We start from the raw sequence: 24,484 nt of genomic DNA on the forward strand, positions 1-24,484 counted from the left end.
TCAGTTCTATAGATCTAGATCTCTTGTGCACAAGTTCCTGAAAACTGAGCAGGCAACCATCACCAGAGTTCAGCATAATCCCTTTTTCATGTACGAGTTATGCTCTCTACCTGAGCCAGCCAGGGGACTGCCTCATTCGTATCATCCCTTTCAATCCTCTCCAATGAGTTTCTATAGCATCAGCACAGAGGGATGGAAAATCAGATGTGCCTTTATCCAGTGGTGTTCACCACCTGTCAACCTAGAGGTTGGAGGTGAAAGAAAGAAAGAAAGAAAGAAAGAAAGAGGGAGGGAAAAAGCCCATTCCCACACTCCTTGAGCCTGCTGCTTCTTTGTACTGGGGCTGGCAGGTGTGGGGGAACGGCAGAACCACCAGCTCCATCCTGGAGAGCTTCAGCTTAGCTCTTCCTCACTGAGACCAACAGATACACAAGCTCACGTCGGTAGGATGCACATTCCCCAGAGGGAGAACCAAGACCCTCATGCACACCAGCATCTTCCCTTCAACTAGGAAGCAAGGAGTTAAATGGGAGCATCTTCGATTGCAAGGGAGTTTCGGGGATCTGCCAATGTCATCTACCCTCTGCATCACTGAATATATACCTGCTGCCAGCGATGGCAAGATGTTAAAAGACCTCCAGAAAAGCATCGCCTGTTCCCCATCCCTTTCCTCACACACTGAACTACGCTGCTGGGCAAGACACCCAAGACTGTCTCAGCAACTGTTTCATGGAAGTTCACATAAGAGTAGTCAGTCACTGCCTCATCCAAAAATCCGACAGGAAGCATAACTGTGTCTGCAATGAGATCATAAAACCTGCACACACCAATATACAATAGATTAAAACTACATAGACACTGAAGCGGAGTTGATGTTCTGCAAGAGAGAGAGAAGCAGCATGTCTCTTTTAAAGGGTATAACATCCAGTGAAGGCGATGAGGAATACAGCATACTGGCCAAAATCAGCATTACAAGTGGTAACAACGACAACAAAATTCTCCTCCCCACATCGGCACAGCAATAAATACTTGAGGAAAGACAAAGCCAAACCATTGCAAATAATTATGGTAATGACTTTCCAGGGCTGTTAGCTCTTGCTATGTTCTGCAGCAGATAGAGAGGAATTTCAGACTGAAAGGAAACAACTTTTTCCTAAATAACGTGTTTCTACATTTGCAACCAAAGTAAACCACTTTCTTTTTCCCTCCTCTCAAAGTACCAAGTGCTCTGAAATACCAAACTCATGGGAGTTAAGGCACCTGTACACCTTGAAAAATAAGGACTGCTGTACGGTTACTGAAGTAAACGCCCTGTAGCAAGACAGATGCATCCAAGTTTCTAACGCATGTTCAGAGTTAGGGCTCAGTATTTTTAGAAATTGTTCTGTCTCTCCCACACCATCCATTTACCTGTGCTGTCCCAGAGACAGTAAGTGGATGGTAAACTGAATGCACACAACGTAGCATGTCATCAGAGCCATTCTGACCTGAGGATTTTCTGGAAGTCTGTACCATTCACCTGAACTTGCAACACAAGATTGAGGATGAGAAAAAGCAGAGAGAGAGAGAGAGAGAGAGAGAGAGAGAAGAAAAGCCTGCCTTGAAAGCGAACGGCATATGATAGCACATCTTTGTCGCAAAGGTTTGAACCAGTACATGATGAACATGATGGTACCTCAAACCTTTGATTTTCTCCTCCTCTACTAAGAAACTACCAGAATATGTAACATCATTCCTTAATATCCATCACTGCGTTAAACAAGATATGTGAGAGTCTCAAAAATGCTTAGCAGTTTTGCCACTGAGATCTCATTAGTTTAATTGGGCTGGACAGACTGGACTCTCTGTAAACAGGCTCTCTGACAGACTTCTGCTTGATTTAGTCTTATTTCGGTTCTTATATTCTTCTCTGTCAAAGCTCTTTTCCCTGGCTGGATTCCAAATTCTAGTGCTAGAAGCGCTGGAGCATTTAACTCTTCCCATCACACTCCTAGACTGAGACAAGACCATGAATAACCTTACCCTATAAAAACAGGCCCGCCAATCATGCTGTAGTCGAAGCCCAAGCACACAGCTTTCAAAGGCAATGGGAATCTCTCCCCAAACTTTGCAGGGATTTACACAAACCTTTGAATCCGAAGACATGAAGATTTCTCTGCTGGGGGGAAATTAAAGCTAAAAATCTTTGGCGCCCCTGATAAAAAAGTTACACATTACCGACATCGTGAAGAACTGACACCACGGAGATGATATAAAAAGCTCATTTGGGAGGCTGTAGTGCAGAATGGCAGCTACGTGGATGTCTGACAGTGGTTACCTCTAAGACTTTAAATGTCTTTCAGCAGCTACCTTCATGAATCAGAACCCCTCGTATTCACAACGCAGCTCAGCCTTGAAGTATCTTGTCACTAGAAGATTATTAATGAGCAGTAATTCCTTATTCCAACTTTTGTCTAAGTTTTCTTCAGCTCTAAACTATGCCTCCTAGTCAACTTACTACACAACCACTATGCAATATTCAGAGTAACAAAGCCCATCCTATTCTTGTCTGGTAAAGGGGAATTCTGCCCAATAAAAATCCCAGCACCTTTTTCAAAAGAAAAAAACTGCTAATTATTTTTGCCTTTTAAGAACAAAATGATGCGATCCACAAAACAGGTGAACACAAAGGCAGTGAGGTTTTTGTGCTTCTAGTACATGCAGAGTTAGCATACAGAAGGACAAGAATGAATTAACAGGTTCATTTTGGTCCACTACATCTTGGAGAGAATACCCCACGCCTCTTCACCTGCCATACTCCCGGATGATATCGTTATCATGATGACAGCACGGACAACACTGGAATCAGGGTACTCGTTCCCACCTCTCAGCTTGGAAACAGAAGACAGAAACCCCATTCACAAGTCTCCTGCGACTCTATGTCCCTTGGCAAACTCCTCTGAAAAGGGGCCAGGGCCTAGTGCTTTGTAAACGGTTTCAGCTCGGACCCACACAAGCAAGAATTACAAAGCATTTTGTCAGTTGTTACGAACTGTGATGGCTCTTTGCACAAAAGGACACCTATGGCGTTACTTGAGCTGTGGAGCTGGCCATTTAGTAGATGGTCTGCAGGACCACAAGTGTTCTCTCCATGGAGGCAGGGAATCACCGTGATTTCCACGTGCATCTGCCTGTTGCCATCATGCAGCGTGTATCAGCAAAGGCAGGAAGGTAAGAGCAGCACTGATCCCTGCCAGTGAGACCATGTTTTGGGGAGTGGTGATACCTTCTCTTCATTGCTGATGTTCCGGGTTGAAGTTCTCCAAGTGATGGAAGGGATTGGGTCCCCCGACGCCTCACAGGTCAGCGTGATCTGATCCTCCAGCTCCATAGCTGTTTTATTCTCCACGTATGTGATTTTGGGTTTTGCTGAAAAGAAGGAAAAACAACCTTCATTCAGTTGCTGCTCAGAACAAAGCTTGCCTGTAAACAGCGACGTCTGAAACAAGCAACATGGGGGAAAAACGCTTTTAAACTGGCAAAAGTTTACTGCCATATGGAGAAGGGGACAGAGCGATGTGTGAGTGATGCCCAGGATGGGGGTGTCTCCTTGCAGGACTAGAAGACCTTTTCTACCTCAGCTTACAGCTTTTTTGGATTTGGATTCAGCCCTCTGGGCCTGGAAGAAGCCTATGAACCTCACACCACCCCCATGCACAGGACTGTATTTTTTATCAGTGAAGCAGCAGAATGGAGTGGGCAAATGTTTCAGACACAAGCTCAGAAATTGTTTTGCCTAGCATGATGGAACAGAGGTGCACAGCACTATTTGGGAAAGACGCAGTGTTGGGTAAGCCCCATCAGGCAGTATCTGGGATAAGGAGGCTACTTCCAGCTTCCACTAGTGAGCTACCAACAGCCAATGGGCTTGGAAAGAGAGGATGAGACCATGCTTACCAAAGACTTTGAGATGAATGGTGGCATCCTGCTCGCCAGCCTTGTTCTCAGCAATGCAGATGTACTCTGCTTCGTCACTCTTATCCACCTTCTTGATGATTAGCTCGGACCCATCATAGTTAAAACTGTATTTCTCTTCATCATCCTCCGGCTCTATTGGCTCGCCATCCCTGCAGAGCACAAAGCACACTGGCTGTGTTGGGGAGAAGCAGTCAAAGGCTACTTGTTTGAGGTTTTATGTTAACGAGAACTGTATTATTACCCTGAAACACACATCGTAGTCTATATGTAAGAGCTATATACACCACTGTGTTTATAAACACCACCTTAGTGAAAACCTCCACGGTCACACAGAATCAGCACGCTGTGTGCAGTATCTTACTTTGTCCACGTCATGGTTGGCTCAGGAAAGCCATCAGCATCACACGCTAAGGTGACAGACTGGCTGAGGTTGGCAGTGGCGTTCATAGTGCTCTGCCTGGCACGCACAGAAGGAGGTACTGGAAGAGAAGGAAACCACGCTGAAGTTAGCAAGGGGAGACAAAAGATGTAAGCAAGAGTAAGCCCTGGAAGGCTCACTGTAAATTTCTACAATACAGACAGATGCCACTAGTGATTTAAACCCTTGAACTGTCACTTGCACGTTTCGACCAGCAGGTTTGATGCATGAGCTCTCCAATCAGCTTAGGGAAGGAAAAGCAGGGGATGGAGAGATGCACGGAAACTTGGTACCGTGGACAAAACCACTTGTGAGTCTCAACCGGATCAATACCTCACTAAGTCATTAAGCTTAAGCTTTTTCTTGGTATGATGATTTCCTGTAAACAGCTGGTAAACACTCATGGATGTTTTTACTTGACACAGCAGAGAAAGATTAGTAAGCTGTTGGTAACTTCTGAGTGTGAATCTAAGGCAACGTTTCCATCAGCAGCTTGGAGTGCAGGTGCTATAGGCCTCTACCATTTACTAATCTTAACTCTGCGCTACTCACCATTTACGATGACCTGAATATCTTTGAAGTTGATCTCCCCACGAGCCAAGATCCGGCCCTCACAGCGGTACGTCCCTTCATCTGTTTTCTTGATTCCCCGGATCTGCAGGTAGTTGTTGGACAGGACTATAAATCGAACTAGAAGAGAGAAAAGGAAAGTTCATCCAAGGATCCTCAGGAAAGCTCAGCGCAGTTAACAGGTTCTTCACCTCTCCTTGCCCTTTCTGAGTTGGAGATGAGGCTTAATGTAATGAAACTTCCCTTCACATCACATTAAAATGGCGATACTGCAGTAATCAGACCTGACATTGTCAAGAAAGAAAACCAGACAGGGATAGCAGACAAATCGCTCTGGTCCTTTTACTCTAGTATACACGCAGCTATGAAAAGATAAATACACACACACACAAACACATTTACATTTCAGTACTGTCAGAGAAGAAGCAATTTCAAACTCGACCCTCTTGCCCAAGGGTGGCCGAATTCAAGTCTTACTACAGTTCCCTTGTGCCTGCAACAAGATGTCGGAAACAGCCGAGGCACTAATGCTCGGCTGGAGGCGGGGCTCTGGAATCCTCACTGCCAGTGAGAGGCCACTCTGGGCAAGACAGTCTGTAGCATCTTGAACTAAAAGGAAAAGCTCTCGCCAGGAGCTTTTAGCCATTTTTCCTTAGGACTACTGTAAAGCGTCACAACACGCAGCTCTTCTGTCTGATGACATTTTCTGTTCATCTGAAAAATGCTTCCAGCATTTCCTAGCCTAAGCCAGTGTCAAAGCCTGATGACCGTCTGTCTCTGTGGGAACATTATTGTCCTGCCTCTGCCAAATCACAGCACCTTGAAAAACCATATTCACATCCTAAAACCTAGCGTTACATGCAAATGACTTTCTTCTCCCTTGTGAGTGCTACCACTTTGTTTTCCTGAAATGATCTCGAGCCCCGATGGGAGATGGACATTTGACCCCTAAACAGACAAGCACCGACACATCTTGCACCTTACCATCTTTTTTTAGGATAACATCCCTGCCTTTGTGTTTCCAAATGATGGTAGGAGGCAGCGAGCTGACCACATCACACACAATCACAGCATCATCTCCTTCCTTGAATTCCTGAGGAGTGGGAGCGTTCTTGAACATCAGCTTTTCTGAAAGCAATGGAAGGAGAAAGTCACTGCAGCTTTTTCAACACACCTCAAGCTGTGCTCCCAGCTCAAGCTTGGGAAAAAAAAAGAAATCCGAAAGGGCATATCTTCCAGAAATCTGCTTGCCCCAGAGGGGAGGATACACAGGATAACCTGACCCAATACACTGCACTGCGACCCAGGAACCCCATTTTCCAGCCCTGCCTCCCATGCTTATCAGCGGGCCAAATCATCACTCTGCTTAGCTCACAGATTTGCCCACAAGGTGAAAAGAAAATGTCAACTTGGAAGCTACTGCCCAGCTCCCCAGCAAGAAGCGGAGGAGCTGCTATCATGGCTCTGTTGGACAACATGCCAATAGCTAATTATAAGCCTTCTAAACGTGTGAAGCACTTTACTAACATTAGTCTTATCTCCTAGCATGTTTGTCATCCACAGAAGCTGCTCTGTCTGCTTGTTCCTCCTGGACATTTATGATGTACCAGAATCTTTTCCTTCTGCTCTCTTGTCTTGCGGAGTAATTTAAGCAGCAGACAAGCTGTTAAACACTTGACAAGCAAAGGTCTCAATATCTGTTTTCCCCTCAAAACCAAGGAGAAGAATCTTCTTAACACCCTCCTTCCTCCCCTTTAGCAATAGCCTTTTCTAGGAAGGTAAGGCGTCTCCCCCTCCCTAGTCATGCCTCATACATGTGCAAAGAAGACCAGAAAATAGCCTCAGAATTGCTCTCTTACGGAAAATTTTGACATTGACGGTGGCCTCGGAGTCTCCCTCCTCCACGCTGCTGACAACACATTTATAGATGCCAGCATCATCAATGTTGGCGTTGTAGATGGTGAGGGTGGAGGAGAAGTCATCGTTTCGCACCACTGAGATGCGCTGTTGGTTGGGCGTCAGCTTCTCGCCATTAGGAGAAAACCAGGAAATGTCTTTGTATTTGGCTTCCCCTGCCACTAGGGACAATAACAAGAAAAAGCGAATTGAAACGAGTTCCCAACAACTATGCACACAGGGCATTACATACAACCAGGAGCACTATGTGGAAGACTGAACCAAGGGAAGGGCTTATCATAGCTGAGAAGCAAGCAAAGAAAATTATCTTACACCACTGTGAATGGTCAGCTGCTGTCCTGCAAAAACGATATTAGTTGTTTGCTTTTTTTTCATATAATCTAAAGGGGAACAATTTCATTTCAGCTCAGAATGGCCTTCCGTGCATCCTGAGATCCCCTGTCCCAGCCCCTCCACCACATATGCAGTTTGAGGAGAAAAAAACCATATGATTTCCCGCTTCAGCTCCACCATGTTTTGAGTAACTGCCTGTATTTGCAGGCTGAGCTACTTTGTGTATCCAAATGGTGACATTGCTGTAGCAGCAGCTCTGGCATTGATCAGCTTAAACCTCCTGCCGCATTGAATGTAAATAAGTATTGGTACTAACTGGGTCCAAGCAGCGCCTCTCCTGCAGCTCCCATCTCTGCATTCCTGTGCTGCTTCGTTCTTTGGGACAAGCTCCTACTACTGCGGAGGCTTTAACTGATCCCCAAGTTTTCTGAATGCAAGTGTCATCAAAACAGCACTTGCAGAACACTTCCATTTTCAATACAGCAGCATTAACAAATTGTTCTGCAGTTGAGCATCCCTGGATCAGACAACGGCATTACTTGTCCCAGCTGGTATGCTCCGGAGGAAGTGTGGGCTTCCGACAGCATTTTGCGCCCGGAGCTCACGACATCACCTATCTGATCTGTGCCAAGCTCCGTGATGCGATTATTGGTGTGCCAGCATACCAATTCCTCCCACTAGAAACCAGGCTAGCTGCTTTCAAGAGGACACGTAGATAGTAATTCAGATAACACCATAAAATTGTAGATCCCGCTCTGGGAGACATGGAATGTGTCAGCACTGCACCTCCTGGTGCAGGAGAACAGCCTGGGGCAGTCAGGAAACTAAACAAACACTAAGTTTTGTCACAAAGAAAAACAAAACTACAGATTTCCAGCAGCATTGAAATCCTTAGCTGCAGAGATGACGACTCTGAAGCGCCCCAGCACTCCTATTAGTGCTCTTAGCAATTCATTAGAATAAAAATTTGGGAAGAAAAAGTACCCAGCAAAACCAAGCTTAATTCTAAATTCAAAAGATCAAAGAGCTGCGGAAAGATGCAAGGTGCCATCGTTGTGGCTATTGCTCAAGCTTAGAGACAACATTTCAGTTGCTGTTTCTTTTGTTTCTCCATTTTTAAAGCTGTTTGCTAGAGCTGCTTTCTGCTGCCAGCTCTCAAGGGAGAGTGCATTTAGTGTTCCTGGTAAACAGCATGTGTTGCCTCTGCTCCTCAGCCTCATAAAAATATAAGGGCATATAAGAAAGAAAGAGCAAACAATCTTGCAGCTAGATCCAACAAGAGAGCTTTTACCACTCTTAATACCTTGATCAACCAACAGCAAACCCAGATGTAGACACCTGACGCCATAAGCCATCACTCACCTTGACATAAGAAGAATTTGGATTCTCCAACGCTGATCTCCCCCTGGCTTGGAACGATATCCACTTGTAGAGATGCTGGAAAAGAAAGGAGCATGCAGGATGGGGTTAGACAGTAAGAGTTGTCTACAGCCAAAAAGCTTGGCCAGGCTTCCGACCCCTGTGCCGGCTCTACACATCCAATGCAGGAGCATAGGGTGGAAGGTGCTTGGCTTCATAATCATTGCTCTTTATCAGTATTTATCTGAGCGTACAGTGCCGGGGGTCCCTGAGGATCCAAGAGAACTTGCTAACATTCCGTCACTTCCAGTCCATCATAAAACTACACAGAATGACACAGAGCGATTGACCTTCAAATCGGCACCACACTGCAAAACACAGGAGTGGGGATGGGGTGCACACCAGAACACCAAGTGGCTTTTAGGGACGCCTCTGAATGTTAACTGGAACTGGCTCCAAGACCTATTCTGGCAGCACTGTGTACAGGTTATCTTTGCTTTGGAGATGACTTCTTGCTCTGTAAGATACTCACGCCAGTCCCAGTCACCAACCGTCACAGGTGGGAGTCCCTGGCTCCCTGGCAGTATCTTCCAGTCTAAGCCCACGCAGCCAGTGAATCCAAGGTGCCCACAGCAGCCAGAGCATAGCTGGGTGAAGAAGGCAATCTCCTCCAGGACGCACTGATGAGGACTGCCGACAGTTTGTGACTTCTGCCTTCACAGTAGTGGCTGAGACTTGCTTCCAAGTTCATCCAGGCACTTTTCACCTAACTCCCTAGCGCTGAAAAGCACTAGCGCTATACTTTGGTGTATTCTGGTGTCTTCTCACAGAATATCATCAATCCTTTGGCTTTTATGCTAGAAGTGAGTTTCTGTTTGTTTTAAACAAGAGACGGAAGGGGTTTTGGCAGCAGAGACACAGGAGGTGTTCTGTTGACCCCTGTGGGTGAAGTATCCATTACATGCCTGTCTGGAACCGAGGGAGCCTGGAGTCAGTGAAAGATGAGGTACCTCCTGAGATCCCTGCAGCTCAACGCAGACCAATCTCCAAAGAATCATTTAAAATAATCTAAGTTAGATAACGATCCAGACAAAATATCTGAGGATACTGTTGCTGAAAGAAATCAAAATTATTCCTAGACCTTTTAGATCTCCCTTTGGACATCTTTATTTAATTCACATGTCTTGTCTGAGGGTACTCTCTCCCTTTCCTGTTTTCAATGAAGTACACATTGCCCTTTTAGCTCTTGCATTCAGCCTGTTTTATTTCTGGGTAATCTAATTCCTCTCAACTATACTACTTCCATATAATTCACTCCCAGACAGAACTGCAAATACAAAGAACCAAATATAATAAAAGGCTAAAGGTTTATTAGATTCAGTGCAACAAGAACTAAATAGCCTCCTTCTGTAGGCTTATTTTTTTGTTCTTGTTGTTCTATAAATCCTTTTGACATCTGAATATTACATCTGGATTCACATTCTCAGGTGCTCTTCCTGGGAAGATCTCTGCCACGTGGAATAACTGCAAAGGTACCGCAATGACCTTAGCATCAAATCCAGACAGCTGAATTCCTCCAGAGCAGATTTCTGCTTTGCAGCGCTAAAAAGACCATCTAGAAAGACTTACTCTGCTGCACTGCTATAGATTTGGACTTAACCTTCTGCACTACTATGGCGCTACTCCTAGATTTGAGCACAGGCATCGTTACAAACTCAGCGAATGCCTTGGGACAGCAGCTGCAGCAATGTGCAGCGATGCAGACACCCAGAATGACATTGCAAAAGTTTCCAATACAAACACCATAGCAGCCAGAGGAATCAGCAGAAGACAGACACATTTTAATAAATACAAACCTCTGTTGGGACCTCTTCCCAGTGTTTTCAGATTGTGAACCACTAGCAACATTCCTCATAGGACTTGGGAAATAGTTTGGCCCACAAACTGCGGGGCTTACATAGCAAGTATATAGCCTTACGCAGAACGAAGGACCTCTGTCTGCTACCATTAAAAAAAGGACATAAGTAATAAGATTTTCTGATAAGGTGTCTGAACTCAGGGCTCTACAGCACACTAGGAAAAGGGATGGGTTTAGAAGGCGGCTGTGCGACAGATGACATTCTGCAGGCTCGTATCCCAGTGGGACTTAGCTCACGTGTCCGTGGTTCTGGGTCACGCTGCTGGGACAACCTGGGTGCTTCTATTCTAAGATGCTCTCCCTGCTTTCATCTCTCCTCTAGCACACATTGAGTTCCTTCAAAGGACAAGCTGTGTAAAAAAAAAAACACGCAGAAAAGGCCCCCCCTCAGATGCTTATTCTAAGAAAGTGCTGACACACTTGAATCCATGCCCTTTACACTTGATTTACCTTACCCCAGAAAAACTGAGTAACACCAATGTCATTCAACAAACTGCTGCTGTCAGAAGCACTGATTTATCTTCTCAAATTGTCAGTGTCTTCTTGAATGTTGCTATTAAACAGTGACAACGTGACTCCGAAGTCAGTGGCAGACAGTGCTGTGGTAGTACGCTGGCTGGAGAAATGGTGCAGAAGAGCTGTAGCAGCACTCGGCCAGCCTAGGTCTGTGCTACCTGTTCTTGTTCTGGCACACTTCAGTGTTACAAATAACCCCCTTAACATCCAGAGCCTGCAATTACCTACCTACCTTTCTCTTCACAGCCACCACCAGCTGCTCTAAACTGCTGCAAAACGCGACCAAAGGAAGCCCATCAGCTTCCTGCCCTTCCCCGTTTCATTAGCAAGTCAGACAGTGGCTCGACGGTAGCCTCGATCAGTGGCCACTATCACGTACCTCATTGCCCATGTCTGTTTTTGTGCCAGACATCCAGACTGTCCCTATGCTTCAGCGCCATCCTGCAGCACAGTAAGGGAACTAAACCTGTGCGTTCTTCTCGTCTTTTCTCTTGCCTGCTGATACCGAACTAGACACCAGGGACTGAGTTCCCTGGAACTTCAGAAGACATAACTAATGAATGCCAACATTACTCACAACATTTTAGTTTCTCATACAGCTCTTTGCCCACTGTCTGCTGCTCTTTTGCACGGCCTTTAAGGAAGCCACTAATGCATTGGTGTTATCAACAAAGCTCCTACTCAGATTTCACAAATACCCAGGTTCTGCTGCAGAATCATTTATATAAGCAACTAACAGCAACACATGCTAAAGAAATCTGATAGATGGGCATTGCTGGCACTTAGGAATCCAAGTCTCTTTACCTTCTGACTAGCGTGCAGTCCCAGCTTTGGAGGAGTTGAGATGTTCAAGTGCTTTTCCACCTGTTGCACTGGAATAAGCGATTTAACTTCTTGCAGAACTGGAGCTTTAAACTCTCAGAGAACGCAACTCAAAAGAGATGTTGTGGCTACTGTGTTTTGCAAAGGTAGCTACGCTCTGCAGTAAAACACAGCAATTTCGGTATTCCTACACTGACTAAACAAAATACACCATAGACACTTCTGAAAAGACCTTCATCCGCTATCAGCGTATTTTGGTTTCCTGACCGTCAGCACCCTTTCTTGTAAGATGATGTCAGCACTGAACAGAAGCAGGTTCCGCCTGCACACACCCAGCGCCCTGTCAGCGCAAGGACATTCTGAGAAGCTCCCCCCATGACTCAAATGAAGTGCCAGCTTGCAGCTTTGGTGATGGGAACGGCAAGGACGAGGCAGAGACAAGCACCATAAATCCATCTGTGCTGCCAAGGAACAGCTATGACACCGGGGCACCTCGCAAGGGAAGAGCTTTCTGCCGCGGTGGGCTCTGGAGCTGGCCTTGATACCTCGTCCTGCACCCCTGCCTTGGAGCCCCGGCTGAAGCCAGCGAGGCGAGGTGATGTAAAGCTTACCTTTTCGGTAGGATTGTGACTACCTAGCGAAATCAGTGACAGCCAGGATGGGGTTCATTACAACCCAGACAAACTAATCAGACCTCTTGATTTCAAATACAGTAAGATATTTTGGATTTTTATCTTTTTTTTTTGGAATGGGGAAGAGTAAATCTGGCCTCTTTGCTTGCACTGGGTGGAGCATGCTTTTTTGTCAAAGTGGTTCTGCAAAATCAACTTTGTTAAAGTAATTAAGGAAGGGGACGGCTGCGTGTCCAGAAGCTTTCAGTCACGGAAACTGAAAAACAGATCTGGAAATTAGGTATCATCTGAGAAGCAGCGTTCCCCTGAATTATTCATGTCAAGCTCATCCGTACTCTTTATTTTACACCAGGGAGAATTCAAATCCAATTGTTCTACTGATAAAGACAGGCTGAAACAATTTGCTGACATCATAACCTGGATAAACGGGTTCATCATAACAATGAACCATGTCTTAAATTACACAAACAATTGTTCCCTTCCTGCTACTTTATTGCTTAGTCTATGATCAGGCTCACGAATCCAGCACTGACATGGATTGTAATCACTAATTATTATTTTTACTTTGCAGTTAAGAGAAACAGAGACTATTTTTTCCCACTCTTCATTTAATAGACACTGTAAGCCCATTTGTATTCTGCTTCCAACTTCAAGCAATAAAGGCCTTTTTAGCAACACATAAAAACTGCATTAAAAGGCCTCTTCATAACCCCACAATAACACTTTTTATAGGTCTGCCCTCCCCCGTACCTTTTATCTGGTTACAAAGTTCCCTAGCCCCCCAGAAACGCTGAATAACTCCCCTTTGATTCGAAAAACTCCGTTAATGCAGCTTCGTGTTCATCTGTAGTTAAATATAATTAGCTTTGCATTTCAACAAAAGAAATGAGCTCAAATTAAGACATGATTTTGGTAAGAGGCAGGGAGGACGTCCTCCCGCTGGGCTAGGACTAAGGCTAGCACAGCAGGCTGTACCTGCTAAGCAAATAACGTGCCACGTGGAGCAGAGGTGAGCCTGCTAATTGCTGGGTAGCGGTTCTGCGTCTCTCTCAATTCACAAGGACTCGAGAGAGGCAGAGTACAGGAGTGCAGCGAGCGGCAGTCCCAGCCCCAGGCCAGAAGCACACCCTGACGCACACGCTGCTCTCGGAGACCCCATGAGTGTCTCAGGGCCCTGAGTAACTACTGGGAAGGACGCAAGGCCCTCCGCTTCCAGAGACAGGAGGCACCGGCGCTTACCTGGGACGTGGCTAAGCCAGCATGAGCAGGCCTTTTCCCCCTTCTCTGACAGCTTGTTTGCCTGTCCTCTAGGCAAGGCTCACGGTTGAAGACCGAAGATGTTGCCACGCTGCCTCACCCACCTGTTGCCTTTGCTACACAAGAATTTATCAATCTGTTTGGAAAAAACAAACTGGATGTTCATTCTTCTGCGGGTACTGTAGACAACTAATCTTTGGAACAAATGCTGGCAGATTCTACATGGATTTTCTGTCTTTCCTCTAATTACCCTACATCAACAGCTGCCACATAAATCACCTTCAGGGTGGTGGAAAAAATGAGGGAAGGAATCAGCTTCCCTCTCCGTATCAACTCTAACATTCTCTCAGCATAATAATATTACGAACTGAAACTTTTACTGACCCATGCTTCTTTTTAACCTCATCTGAAACGTCTCTTATTAACACTCCAAGTCTCAGTGACAGTCCCGAGACACACTTCCACTCGTCCAAAAGCTCACCCTAAATAAGGTCAGATTTTCAGTCTCTTGACCACTGAGAAAAATACCATTCAAGCTGAAAAAAATGAAAAAGAAATGAAAAAGAAAACTTGGACTTGAACAATAAAACTCTACTTGTGCCTATAGCCAGCTCAGCTCACATTTTCTAGTTCCTGCCAACAGATTTATGACCTATGCATGTGTGCCGCTTCCTCAAGCTCTTCCGTGCTGTTCCTGTCACTGAGTATTACTGAAGCAAGTCTCTGCAAGCGCAGGCTCTCTACAGACGGCAGTTAGCATGCTATGAATTCACAGTAAGAACAAGCTTCCACTAATACCAAAATAGCAAACAAGGATCAGTGAACAAAGTACTAACTAGCCTTCGGAGAATTCTTGTGAGATTAGTACCTCACCACCCGGTCTGTCTGTGAAAGCCTACCGTCCTACAAAAAGAGAAAAACAAGGCAGAGTTGTTCCCCTAAACGGGCAGGTAACATACTCAGGTACAAATTCAGATTATTCGAACCCCTGGGCTACCACACTGCAGCTACTCTTCTGTTAGACACGTTTACAGGAGCCCCGGTATCCCAGCAGCTCCTCGCCTACATCCTCCTGCCTGGCTTCAGCGCAGCCCCCTGCAGCCACCAAAAGCAGCAATTCCTCTTCCTGTCACGGACGTGCCCGGGACAACTGTCGCAGCAAGGCAGGCGCTCTTCCACTGGACGTGCATCATTCACCGTCACTGCAGCGTTAAGAGGAACCACAGCTCAAAACAATGCCTGCTTTAAATAAAACGGAGAGGGATTTGAGATGGGTTAGAAGTGTATACAGTTGGAGATCCACGCCTGAAACAATATGCCCCCTTGGAACTGGCGTATCGGGGAGCAGCCGAAAGCTGCAGCAGTTGTTCCGAGGCTCATCAGGCTCCCTTTTCCTTCCCGGCCGTTAGCCCAAATGAAACCAACCCAGACAAGGAGCCATTTGTTGGTTACAGCTCCCGAGAGGCAATAAGGAAAGGAATTGCAAAGAATAATCTTCCAGGTAGGAATTTTTCACATCCCACAGCTATGCCTACGGGATCAGCTTACTTTTTTGGAATCAGAGAGGGCAATGCCCCCGAACCTTCCTTAAACTGGACGCAGGCCATAAATCTGAGAGTCACAGCCATCGCTTTTGTGACAGCAAACACCGAACAAAGCATTGCCTCAGCCAGAACTTCGCCAAGAATCCCACTTTTATTCTGCCAGATGAAGAATTATTGGGATCGACTGGATCTAAACAGCGTTCAGCACCTTCCAGTTTGATGGAACAATTTGCAAAAAGCTCGGGATGCTCACCTGCCTTGCTGCAGCGCTTCTAATAATAGCCCAGTAAGCGAACTGACTGAGCACTTTGTGCTTAGAAGAAAAGAGCTGCTGGGGCCTCAGCAAGCACAATGCCCCAAGCAGGTAGAGAAAAGGAGATACAGAAAGCTGGACTCATCTGTTTATACAAACACAGCAGGCAGGACTGCAAAGAACAAGCCTGGAACCGTGCAGCCGCGACACAAACAGAACCGCCATTTGCAGGAACCCACCAGCGGCGCTCTCTCACAGGAGGTCACCCGTTTCTTTAGGTCTTCCAGTCCCTAGGAGGCTTGGCTAAGCAGGTACGCTGGCTGCTCTCACTGCTTTGAAGAAAATAACTTCATGTAGAAAGAGTTCCAAAATATTTCCCAAAACACCGTCCTTACTATCTCTTAGGTTTTTCAAGAAGTCGTTAAAAAAGGAATTATTCTTTTGAGAAGGAAGTGTGGGCAAAGAAAATGAAGTGCAGAGCAACAAATAACAGCCAACCCAAGACTATTCCCAGCTTTCTGAATTCACTGATCCAACTCCGCATCCACCCTGTAACAGAAGAGCTCACAAAAGCCTGACTGAAGCAGCACCTGCAGGGAGCCTTGGTTTATGGCCTCAGTACAGAAGAACAAAGCAAATTTAGAGGCCCGGGGCCAGACTGCACTACCTTCTGTCATCAGGCTTGTGGAGTCTGAATTACGCACCTCGCTTCTGCTGACCTAAAGGCAGCTCTAAATACGGGCAGCTAGAACCAGCTGGGGCAGGACTCAGCATCCACGTATAGGCACTGGCTTTTCAAAGAGCTCGCCCTGCCCGCTGACACCATCTTCGACACCTGGAAACAAATGGGTTTATGGAAGTTGCTGGAAAGAAATGCAGGCCGAAAGTTGAAGTCTAGAAGCGAACCAGCTCACAGCACCAACCTTCAGTTTTCTGTCCCCATTGCTTTTCTTTTGCATTACGTTTCTCTGTGACATGCAAGTGAAGCTAAGAGAAAACGCGTTAGCTTTTTCCAAATGAGAAGCAGGAAGGTTTGAGTGAGTTGTAGTGGCAGAACCCTAAGTTCACTTCTTAAAGACCGTACCTTTAATTTGGCTCATTTCTAGCTACATTTCCTCCATTAAACTGTGAGGTGCATACAAAATTCCAGAAATAAATAAAATTGACTAGAAAAGAAAATGTATCTACCAAGTGCAATGCACACAGCTTTGTGAGTAAGGGTAGAATTTGTAAAGCTGGCGAGTTTGGCAGATTATGGTGAAAGCATTCAAGATTTAAGATACAACAAAGGCTTAGCGAGACAAAGCCATGCCTCCTGTACAGTGCCGTGTTATTAAAAATGCACTGGCTGCTCAGGAATAGGAGGCGGGCAGCCGGGATTGATCTCAGCTGGTCTGCTGATCCAATTCCTTCTTCCCCAGTCACCATGGTAACTGCTCAGTAATTCTGACACGAATCGGAGGAGGGGACTGTCGATACCTTTGGGGAATAGCAAAACAAAGATTCACAGGGGAAGCGAACAGCAGCTTACCACAGTGCCGTGACAACACCCAAAGAGAAGGACGTGGCCACAGCAACGCCCAGAATCAGGAAAAAACAAAGCCACCAGGACCTTCTCTTGACTTTCCTCCAGCCTCCGCGGGATAATGCAGCACCCGAAGTAGGTCCAAGCTGATTTTATAGGAGGAAAATCCCCCTTCCAAAATGCCTTTTGGCTGCCGGGAGTGGGAGAAAACTCACTCACTTGTTGCTTTAAGAAACCTGTCTGCTTTCCCAAGGCAAACACGTCTTAATTTGCCTCCTAACATAGTGTAACCTATGCGATCAGAAACCTAGCTGCCTGCGGGGCTGGGCATAGGCCCACGATGCACCCCACGAGGGACAAAGCCACCCGTCCGAGCTGAAAGCCTCACGCAGCAGCCCAGCCCAGCCCATCTGCCGCCCCGCAAGCGGCCGCTTTAGTTAAGCTGCACCCTGCCAAAGGACGATGTGCTGCCGAAGCGGCTGCTATCAGCGAGCCAGCCAGCCCGTGTAGCCATGAAAACACTGACAGGGAATTCAGAGAGACTGCTTCTAAGCTTAATTTAGGTCAAAACTGGTTTAATTCCGGACAAAGTGATATACCTAAGATGATACAGGCAACGTGGGGCAGAGAAAAGGAAGAATGCAGATTCTGCCCTTCCCTTGCCCAGGTTGTGACCCAGTCCTTCGTAAGTAGGGGATGTTTTCAAATATTGCCCAGAAGTGCTTTTATTTTTTGGTAAAAGATACACTAAAACTGATACCATTAACACCTTCTCCTGCAGAAACGTATCAAGCAAACTAAAGCTTCTCAGACATATCAATAGTTTTATGGGGAATGGTTTTATGCCTCTTCTGATGACATTCTTGATAAAAACGTTTTATTGCTAAATAGCCCTATTTGCCACAGCAAATATTTTCATTTACCAAAGTAAGCCAAGATGTTTTATGGATCCATTAAATCACAGAATGGACAAAAGTAATTGAAAACTAAGGAAGTTACAATCTTCTGCTGAACAGCAGCAGGATGGATGAGTGGCATTGCGTTATGGGTATAGTAAGGAAGAAAATGAGAACAGGATTTGTAAAAGCTCAGGATTTTAATCTTACTGCTGCTAATTTGTCTTAGCAGCTCTGCTGAGCACCACGTACACATTCATTAGTCATCAGGAAGCTGCAGTCTTCTCTGGAGCAGAATTACTGCTTCTCTTCCAGCGCAGAAGTAGCTAACGACCCTGGAAGAGCTCTTGGGATGTCAGAGTCATTCTGAAAAAGAAACAATCCCCGTGATGTGCATCCGCTTCCACTACAGTCTACTGCAAGTTCACCTTACTCAAACTGCAGTAGCATTAGAGCATGAGATATGATACTCAAGTCTTGAAAAGAATTCTTTTACCACCTTATTAAAATGGCAATCTTGTTTTGGAACACATTTTTAGCAACAGTTAACACGGGACTAGCTGGGAAGTTTGAAATTAAGTCTTGTCTTCACAGAAATGATTAATTTCACCGTAATGTTCCTGTCACCGCAGTCATCCAATTCGCTCAAGGAAGCTGCAGTCCAGGTCTGGCTCATTCTTTCCGTGGATGGACAGCAGCTCCCGTTCTGTGTAGCAATGCCTCCGTCTGCCTGACCTATCACACGTTGGCACTGGAATTGCTCAAGAGGAAAACAAACATCTCTTTTTGGTCACTTTGGTTAAAAGGAAGAGCAAAGAAAACAGGAAACGTTTTTTCCTGCTTGCTCCCAAGTTTCTCACCTTCTGCTTAACATTACACTTTTCCTAAAGCACTTATATCAAGGTAACAGCAATCAGTCCTCATCGGTACACCTGCCATGGCGGGCATCTGTTCTGCCCCAGACAATATCTGTTTTTCATCCGGCTCACTGTTTCTGTTCAAAATTAATGAGAAAAGTGGCTGTAACGGTACGCAAAAGATCAGGTCAAAAATCAATTCTGTCACTTGGGCAGCATTGTTACCTGGCCATAAATCAAGCGAGCCCGTAACACAGCGGTGCCGATTTGCTGACAGCAGCATCCAAGACTAGCTGCACGCACAGCCACTCCTAACCCACAGGTCACGGATTTATTATCTATGAACCTGTCCTTTGGCAGCTCAGGGGAAGACAAAGAAAATCTGATCATTAAAGGGAGAAGACAAAGGACTATTCTGCCGAAGCAGACCTCCTCAGCTGTTCCTCTGACATCTTCCCCTCCAGACCCTTCACCATCCTTGCAGCCCTCCTTTGGGTGCTAACTACTATTTCACGTCCTGCTTACACTGCAGGGCCCCAGCCCGCACCCAGCGCTCGAGGTGAGGCTGCAGCAGTGCGGGGCACAGCGGGACAACCCCTTCCCTCGACCGACTGAGCCTGATGCACCCCAGGACGTGGCTGGCCCAGAGACTCAGGTTCAACAACCTTCTGGACAAGCCTTCGATGACGATGAGCAAAGCCAGCCCAGGGACTTACAGCCCAGAGACAAAGCACGGCCACGGGGTGGAAAAGTCGATACTGCTGGAAATTTGATTGCTTGCTAAGCACATCACCGTCTCTTGAAATACCACTGTAATTTGTGGGTATGCTGCAGTAACATTTAAAGTAGCGTGTGTTAACTGGGAGACCTTTTGCAACTACCACATTTATATAATCTCCAGAATTTTCGCGAACCATTAGGGCTATTAGCATTATCAAGACATCTTGGCGTTGAATAAAACCTAAAGCATTAATATAATGAAAACACAAGTCAGAAGATTAGACAATAATATGCTAATACACTGGCCTATTTGCTTAAGAAGCACAGGAACTTAAAATGCCTTTAGGCAAGAGTGAAACGAGCTTGTTTACTGCCTCTTCTCTCTGCTGCTGCGCTGCTCTTTCAACTACGCTGTTATCAGAATCATCTCTCTCAAGTTACAGGCAAAAAATTAGTGGTTGTCCTCATCTAAGCACTACAACATTCAGACGAGGAATAGTCTACACGAACTCAAAATTCGAAGTTGTTTACAGCTATGAAGCTCAAAAAGGAGCAGTCCCAGGAAACTGCCAAAAAGCCCAGAACCAACCAAACTTGTCGCCTTCCCCCAAGTCTACCCAAGCTTGTCACAGCATCAGCTGCAGCTGAGGGGATCAAAGTAACCAGGCAGAAAACAGGGAAATGCTCTGTCTCCTCTCCTGAAGTTCTGAAGTGTATCCAAGACTTGCTAGACTCAAACCCTTACATATAAAAAACGTAACGAGACAAACAGGTGTCCAACCGGAGCCCTTGAACCAAGAGACTTTTCTGATACGGCCTAATTCTCTCATTCCATGTTCTCTCTGGTAATTTATTCCATATAAGCAAAAGAGCGGATCAAATTTATTTAGCTCTACACAATGGTTTGCATCTCCCCGGTACGTTGGTCTCTGTGCAGAGTTAGAGCAACATAAGTCAGTGCAGTGGCTTCAGGCATCGAGCAGTCGGCGTGTGTAATTTATTCTGCGCACAAAGTGGCCCATAAAGATGATCGCTCTGCTACAGCAGTTTTGATGGAATGGAAAATAACAGGTGAAGGTTGTAAATTACGAGAACTCAGCCTAAGCCACAGCTAATCACCAAGATTACTAAGAGGCAGCCTTGTATTAAAACTGTAAAGGCAGAACAAAACCAGGACATATTTAATCTGTCCTAAAACCACTGCAACTGTACCAAAACTACTGATCAAAATTGAAGCGCAAATCTTTAATCCTAGGGAAGCAAAATGAACCCGGCCAAGCCGCAAGTATCAATCTCTTATTTTTTGTAGCTTAGCACTTGGCTACGCTCACATTTTTTGTTCCACCTCACCCTGACCCGCCTAGAGCCTCTCTCCCCAGGAGGGTAACATCCCAACGCCTCGGCCTGTGCAGCTCGCTGCCCGCCAGAAGCGGCGATGTCTTCTGCGTTTGCAGAACCTCGCAGCACGCCAGCACGCTTCCCTACCCGTTCTCTCTGAAGCAGGCTGTTGGTATTCTCTGCACCGCTCCGAGTCTGTTCTAGGATGCAGCATTTGTTTCCATAGTAATGTCACTTGCTTACCCTCCTTCATTGATTTTGACCAAGGAATGGCTCTGTCTTGGCTGAACTTTATCTCCTCAGTATAATAAAATCAGCACGAGAAGCGAGGCTGCAAGTGCCTTGATTACTGCAATAATGCGAGGGGCCTGCAGTGTTCTTAATGAAACTGGCTCATAGATTTATTTAGTGGCTAGACTAAATTACTGCATCTGAAGAAAGGCAGCAAGAATCCAGCTTCAAGCTTTTATAAGACGCAGCATTTGCTTTTTAAAAGCCGTTTCTTACACACAGGAAAGGCAAGAATGCCCGTCAAATACCTTCTGAGAACTGGTGAACATCCGGTTGGCTCTCGCTAACAGCTGCTGATGAGCCTGATGGCAAAAGCTTAAATTAGGGGTAATATAATAAAATGTAAACAACTAACATACTGGAGTGGTAACCAAGATTTTCAGAACAGCAGGTCTTAATTTAAGGATCGCAGAAGTTGGTCCTGAGTTAGAGAAGCTTTCCTCCTTCAGGTTCCATGAACTACCTCAGACCCTGAATCATTTGGGTTCACCAAGCAGCCCAATATTCTGCACAGAACACCCGATGTCAAGAGGTGTTTGGTGCCTGCTCTGCACTTTCAGAAAAACCGCATCTTTTTATTGAGATGTGTTCCCTAAATAGGAAAATAGGGACTGGCACAAGGGATTATACAGACCAGAACTGCAGCTAAGCTCTTTAGGGCAGGGCCTGTTGTTTTGTTCCTGGTTTAAAGAGCACTTAGCCGAAGAGCACCCTGGTCTCTACAGCCCAGTGCTCTCCACAATACGGCTGAGTTCGGTGCAATCGCTGGGCCTGAATGTTACTCAGCACCAGCTTTTGAAACAGAAACAGGCAAGGTTAATCCCTGGGATAAGGTGTAACCAGGGAAAGCCCCCGCCTGAGCCCTACCTGCTAGTGGCTGGGGTACACCCTGAAGCAGGAGGATTTCTCAGGCTTCTGAAGCTCCCGTGTATACATCCATTTCCTTTGTAATTCTGTCAAGCTCTTCCTGACAGAACTTTTGCCGAGAGGTCTACAAGCTCCGACATCCAGGTATCACTGGTGAACACAGATGTATCTCGTTCAGAACAGCAACCACGCAGCATGGTTTGGACTTGGAAAAACAATGCACGGCAACTTCAGGCAACTGGACATTTCCAATCAAGTCATTCGTGACACAATAGGGTCTAAGGAAGCCTCAAAGCCAGCAGAGCAAATTAAAATGTTTCTCTAAATGTAACAGCTTCATAATTCAACTGTCCTTCCTGCCACCCTCTGTCATAATTAGGCTTTTCATCATCAAAAATGTGAGGGAATACTAGCGCAACCAGTCCTGGAATACAGAGCACAAGCAACATATTGTTAGACTGTAAATCTCAATGCTGACATTAATAAAATACTGTTTATTGCTAACGCATTAAAACAGTGCTTTATAGGGCGCTTTGTGGGGGGCAGACGGAAACGACTCTTTGAACCCGCTGACATTTGGCTAGAAGAATTTTTAAGAGAAACTATTTCCTCTCTGCTTAGCCAGCTCAGGAAAGAAAATGTCAACTAAATGAATCCCAAGTGAAGAATTAATTTCAATCTATACGATATAAACTATTACTTCTACCAGCAAGGTTAACTCTTGCATTAGTCTTAATAGAGCAAAGTGTCCCAACTTTCCCTTTTCCTTTAAAACCCGGCACAATCAGCAACCACACCGACGAGCTGCTCATTGATGCTTTTTGTCCCGGCAGGTGACCGGCCAGACACCATCGGAGGCTAAGGTAACACTTCTGGAAGGAACAGCATCAATTCAGTGTTCACCTTGTATTTCGTAACGAGAAATGAAAGAGGCAAAGAAAATCTCTTTCTGACGAGTACGGCGCGGAGATGTGTGCCCAACCACTGAGCACAGCAGTTAGCTCGGTGTACGGACAGTACCTGACTACTCATCGTGCTGCCCTAGGACGTGCTCCTACCGGGCACACCGACCCCATCCCCAGCTCTCCTCTAACGCCTTCCTACCTCCACACGTGCATCTCTGAGCTACTCACTCACCCCCAAATTATCTCTTCATCACACCTCACTGAAGTCAGACACCAGTGCAGTACAGACTCGGCTCACTTTCAAACGATTTCAATTCTCTGACTGTAAAAGGGGGACTGTGCTGTCTTCTTATCTTGTCTCACCCATCTAGAACGTAAACTGGGGCCACTCTGCCCATGTACAGAGAACCACCTTGCACACAGCACCCACTGCAGTTAGAGTTAAGTCTACCACGTTTTGCTACTACTTACAATGTTTGTATCGCAACTGTAGTGTAGGAACTCCAGTGAGGCAAGCAGGGGTGGGAGGGCTGAAGGAGAAAGTTGCGCTGAAGTGCTCCGTCCGAGCTGGCTGCAGTGATCTGTGAGGGCAAAGACCTTTGAGGCCACCTGAGGATTGCCCCCTGAAGAGCTTTCCTCCCCCCATCGCTTTCCAGGGCATGAAATAAAAGCCCAAGAAAAACACCAATGTTACATGATATCTAACAGCGGAACAGAAAACTCTGAAGAAATAAGACAAATGTCCTCTGGGAGTCCAAGAAGAATGCAACTGCCCTCAAACAGAGGAAAATCATACACACAGAAAAGAAAAAGTAATCAACGCAGAGTCTTGCTGAAAGAATAAACCTAAGTATTACCGCACTTCCGTGATTCAAGTAGCAAAAGACAATGTACCACTAAAAAAAGCTTTTATAATAATTGTTACCGTTATTAATTGCTCTTTACTATAAAAGTCCCCAGGGACTAGTGAGATGCGCGAGTGTCTGACTCTCCCAGATACAATATCCTGCCTTTTATCTCCATCATCAAAAGCCAATGCTTGTTTTCATAGACGGAGTTTCAGTATTTCATTTCCTAACCTTACCCAGAACCACAGCTATGCAAATAATCACCAGCAACATGAGTCACAGATGAACACGGGTCAGTCAGTCTCTACCGATCTGACTTGTGCTTTCATTTCAGACCGAGAAACAGCGGAGCTGTAACGTGCAGAAAGCCAGACACTACAGGGACGAGGGGCATCAGCCAGCTCTCACAAAGCACTGAGGATGATGCATTACATAAAAACTAAATGGATACGATAAAGTTGTCAGAGGTGATCAATAATTTCCATTACCAATCTACTTTGAAAGCCCCAGCAGCAGCAGTTAACAGCTCCGGGCAGCAAACTGAGCCCTCCCTGCAATAAGGCCAGGTCTTCGGGTCCAGGCAGCTGCCGCTTCCCACCCAGAAACTATTTCATACGACCCACACTCCTCCACAGACACTTCCAGTGATCCAGAGAGAAAAGGGGCGTAGTTTATGGAGGGAGCTGTGAGGACAGAGTAATTGCTTCCACGTGTGTATCTATCACTGACACGGTGGGAGCT

General features: G+C 45.9%; 1 protein-coding gene across 1 annotated transcript in view; it reads right to left on the minus strand.

The window, feature by feature from the left end:
• NCAM1 (neural cell adhesion molecule 1) overlaps nucleotides 1-24,484 on the minus strand; it is a 112,849-nt gene that overhangs the window by 46,316 nt on the left and 42,049 nt on the right. Inside the window, 7 exon segments of the mRNA XM_040534590.1 lie at nucleotides 3,266-3,408; nucleotides 3,937-4,106; nucleotides 4,319-4,436; nucleotides 4,928-5,065; nucleotides 5,930-6,073; nucleotides 6,805-7,023; nucleotides 8,558-8,632. Of these exon segments, the coding sequence (XP_040390524.1) occupies nucleotides 3,266-3,408; nucleotides 3,937-4,106; nucleotides 4,319-4,436; nucleotides 4,928-5,065; nucleotides 5,930-6,073; nucleotides 6,805-7,023; nucleotides 8,558-8,632 (1,007 nt within the window).

Source organism: Cygnus olor, chromosome 22 (assembly GCF_009769625.2).
Source record: "Cygnus olor isolate bCygOlo1 chromosome 22, bCygOlo1.pri.v2, whole genome shotgun sequence".
NCBI classification, from domain to species: domain Eukaryota; kingdom Metazoa; phylum Chordata; class Aves; order Anseriformes; family Anatidae; genus Cygnus; species Cygnus olor.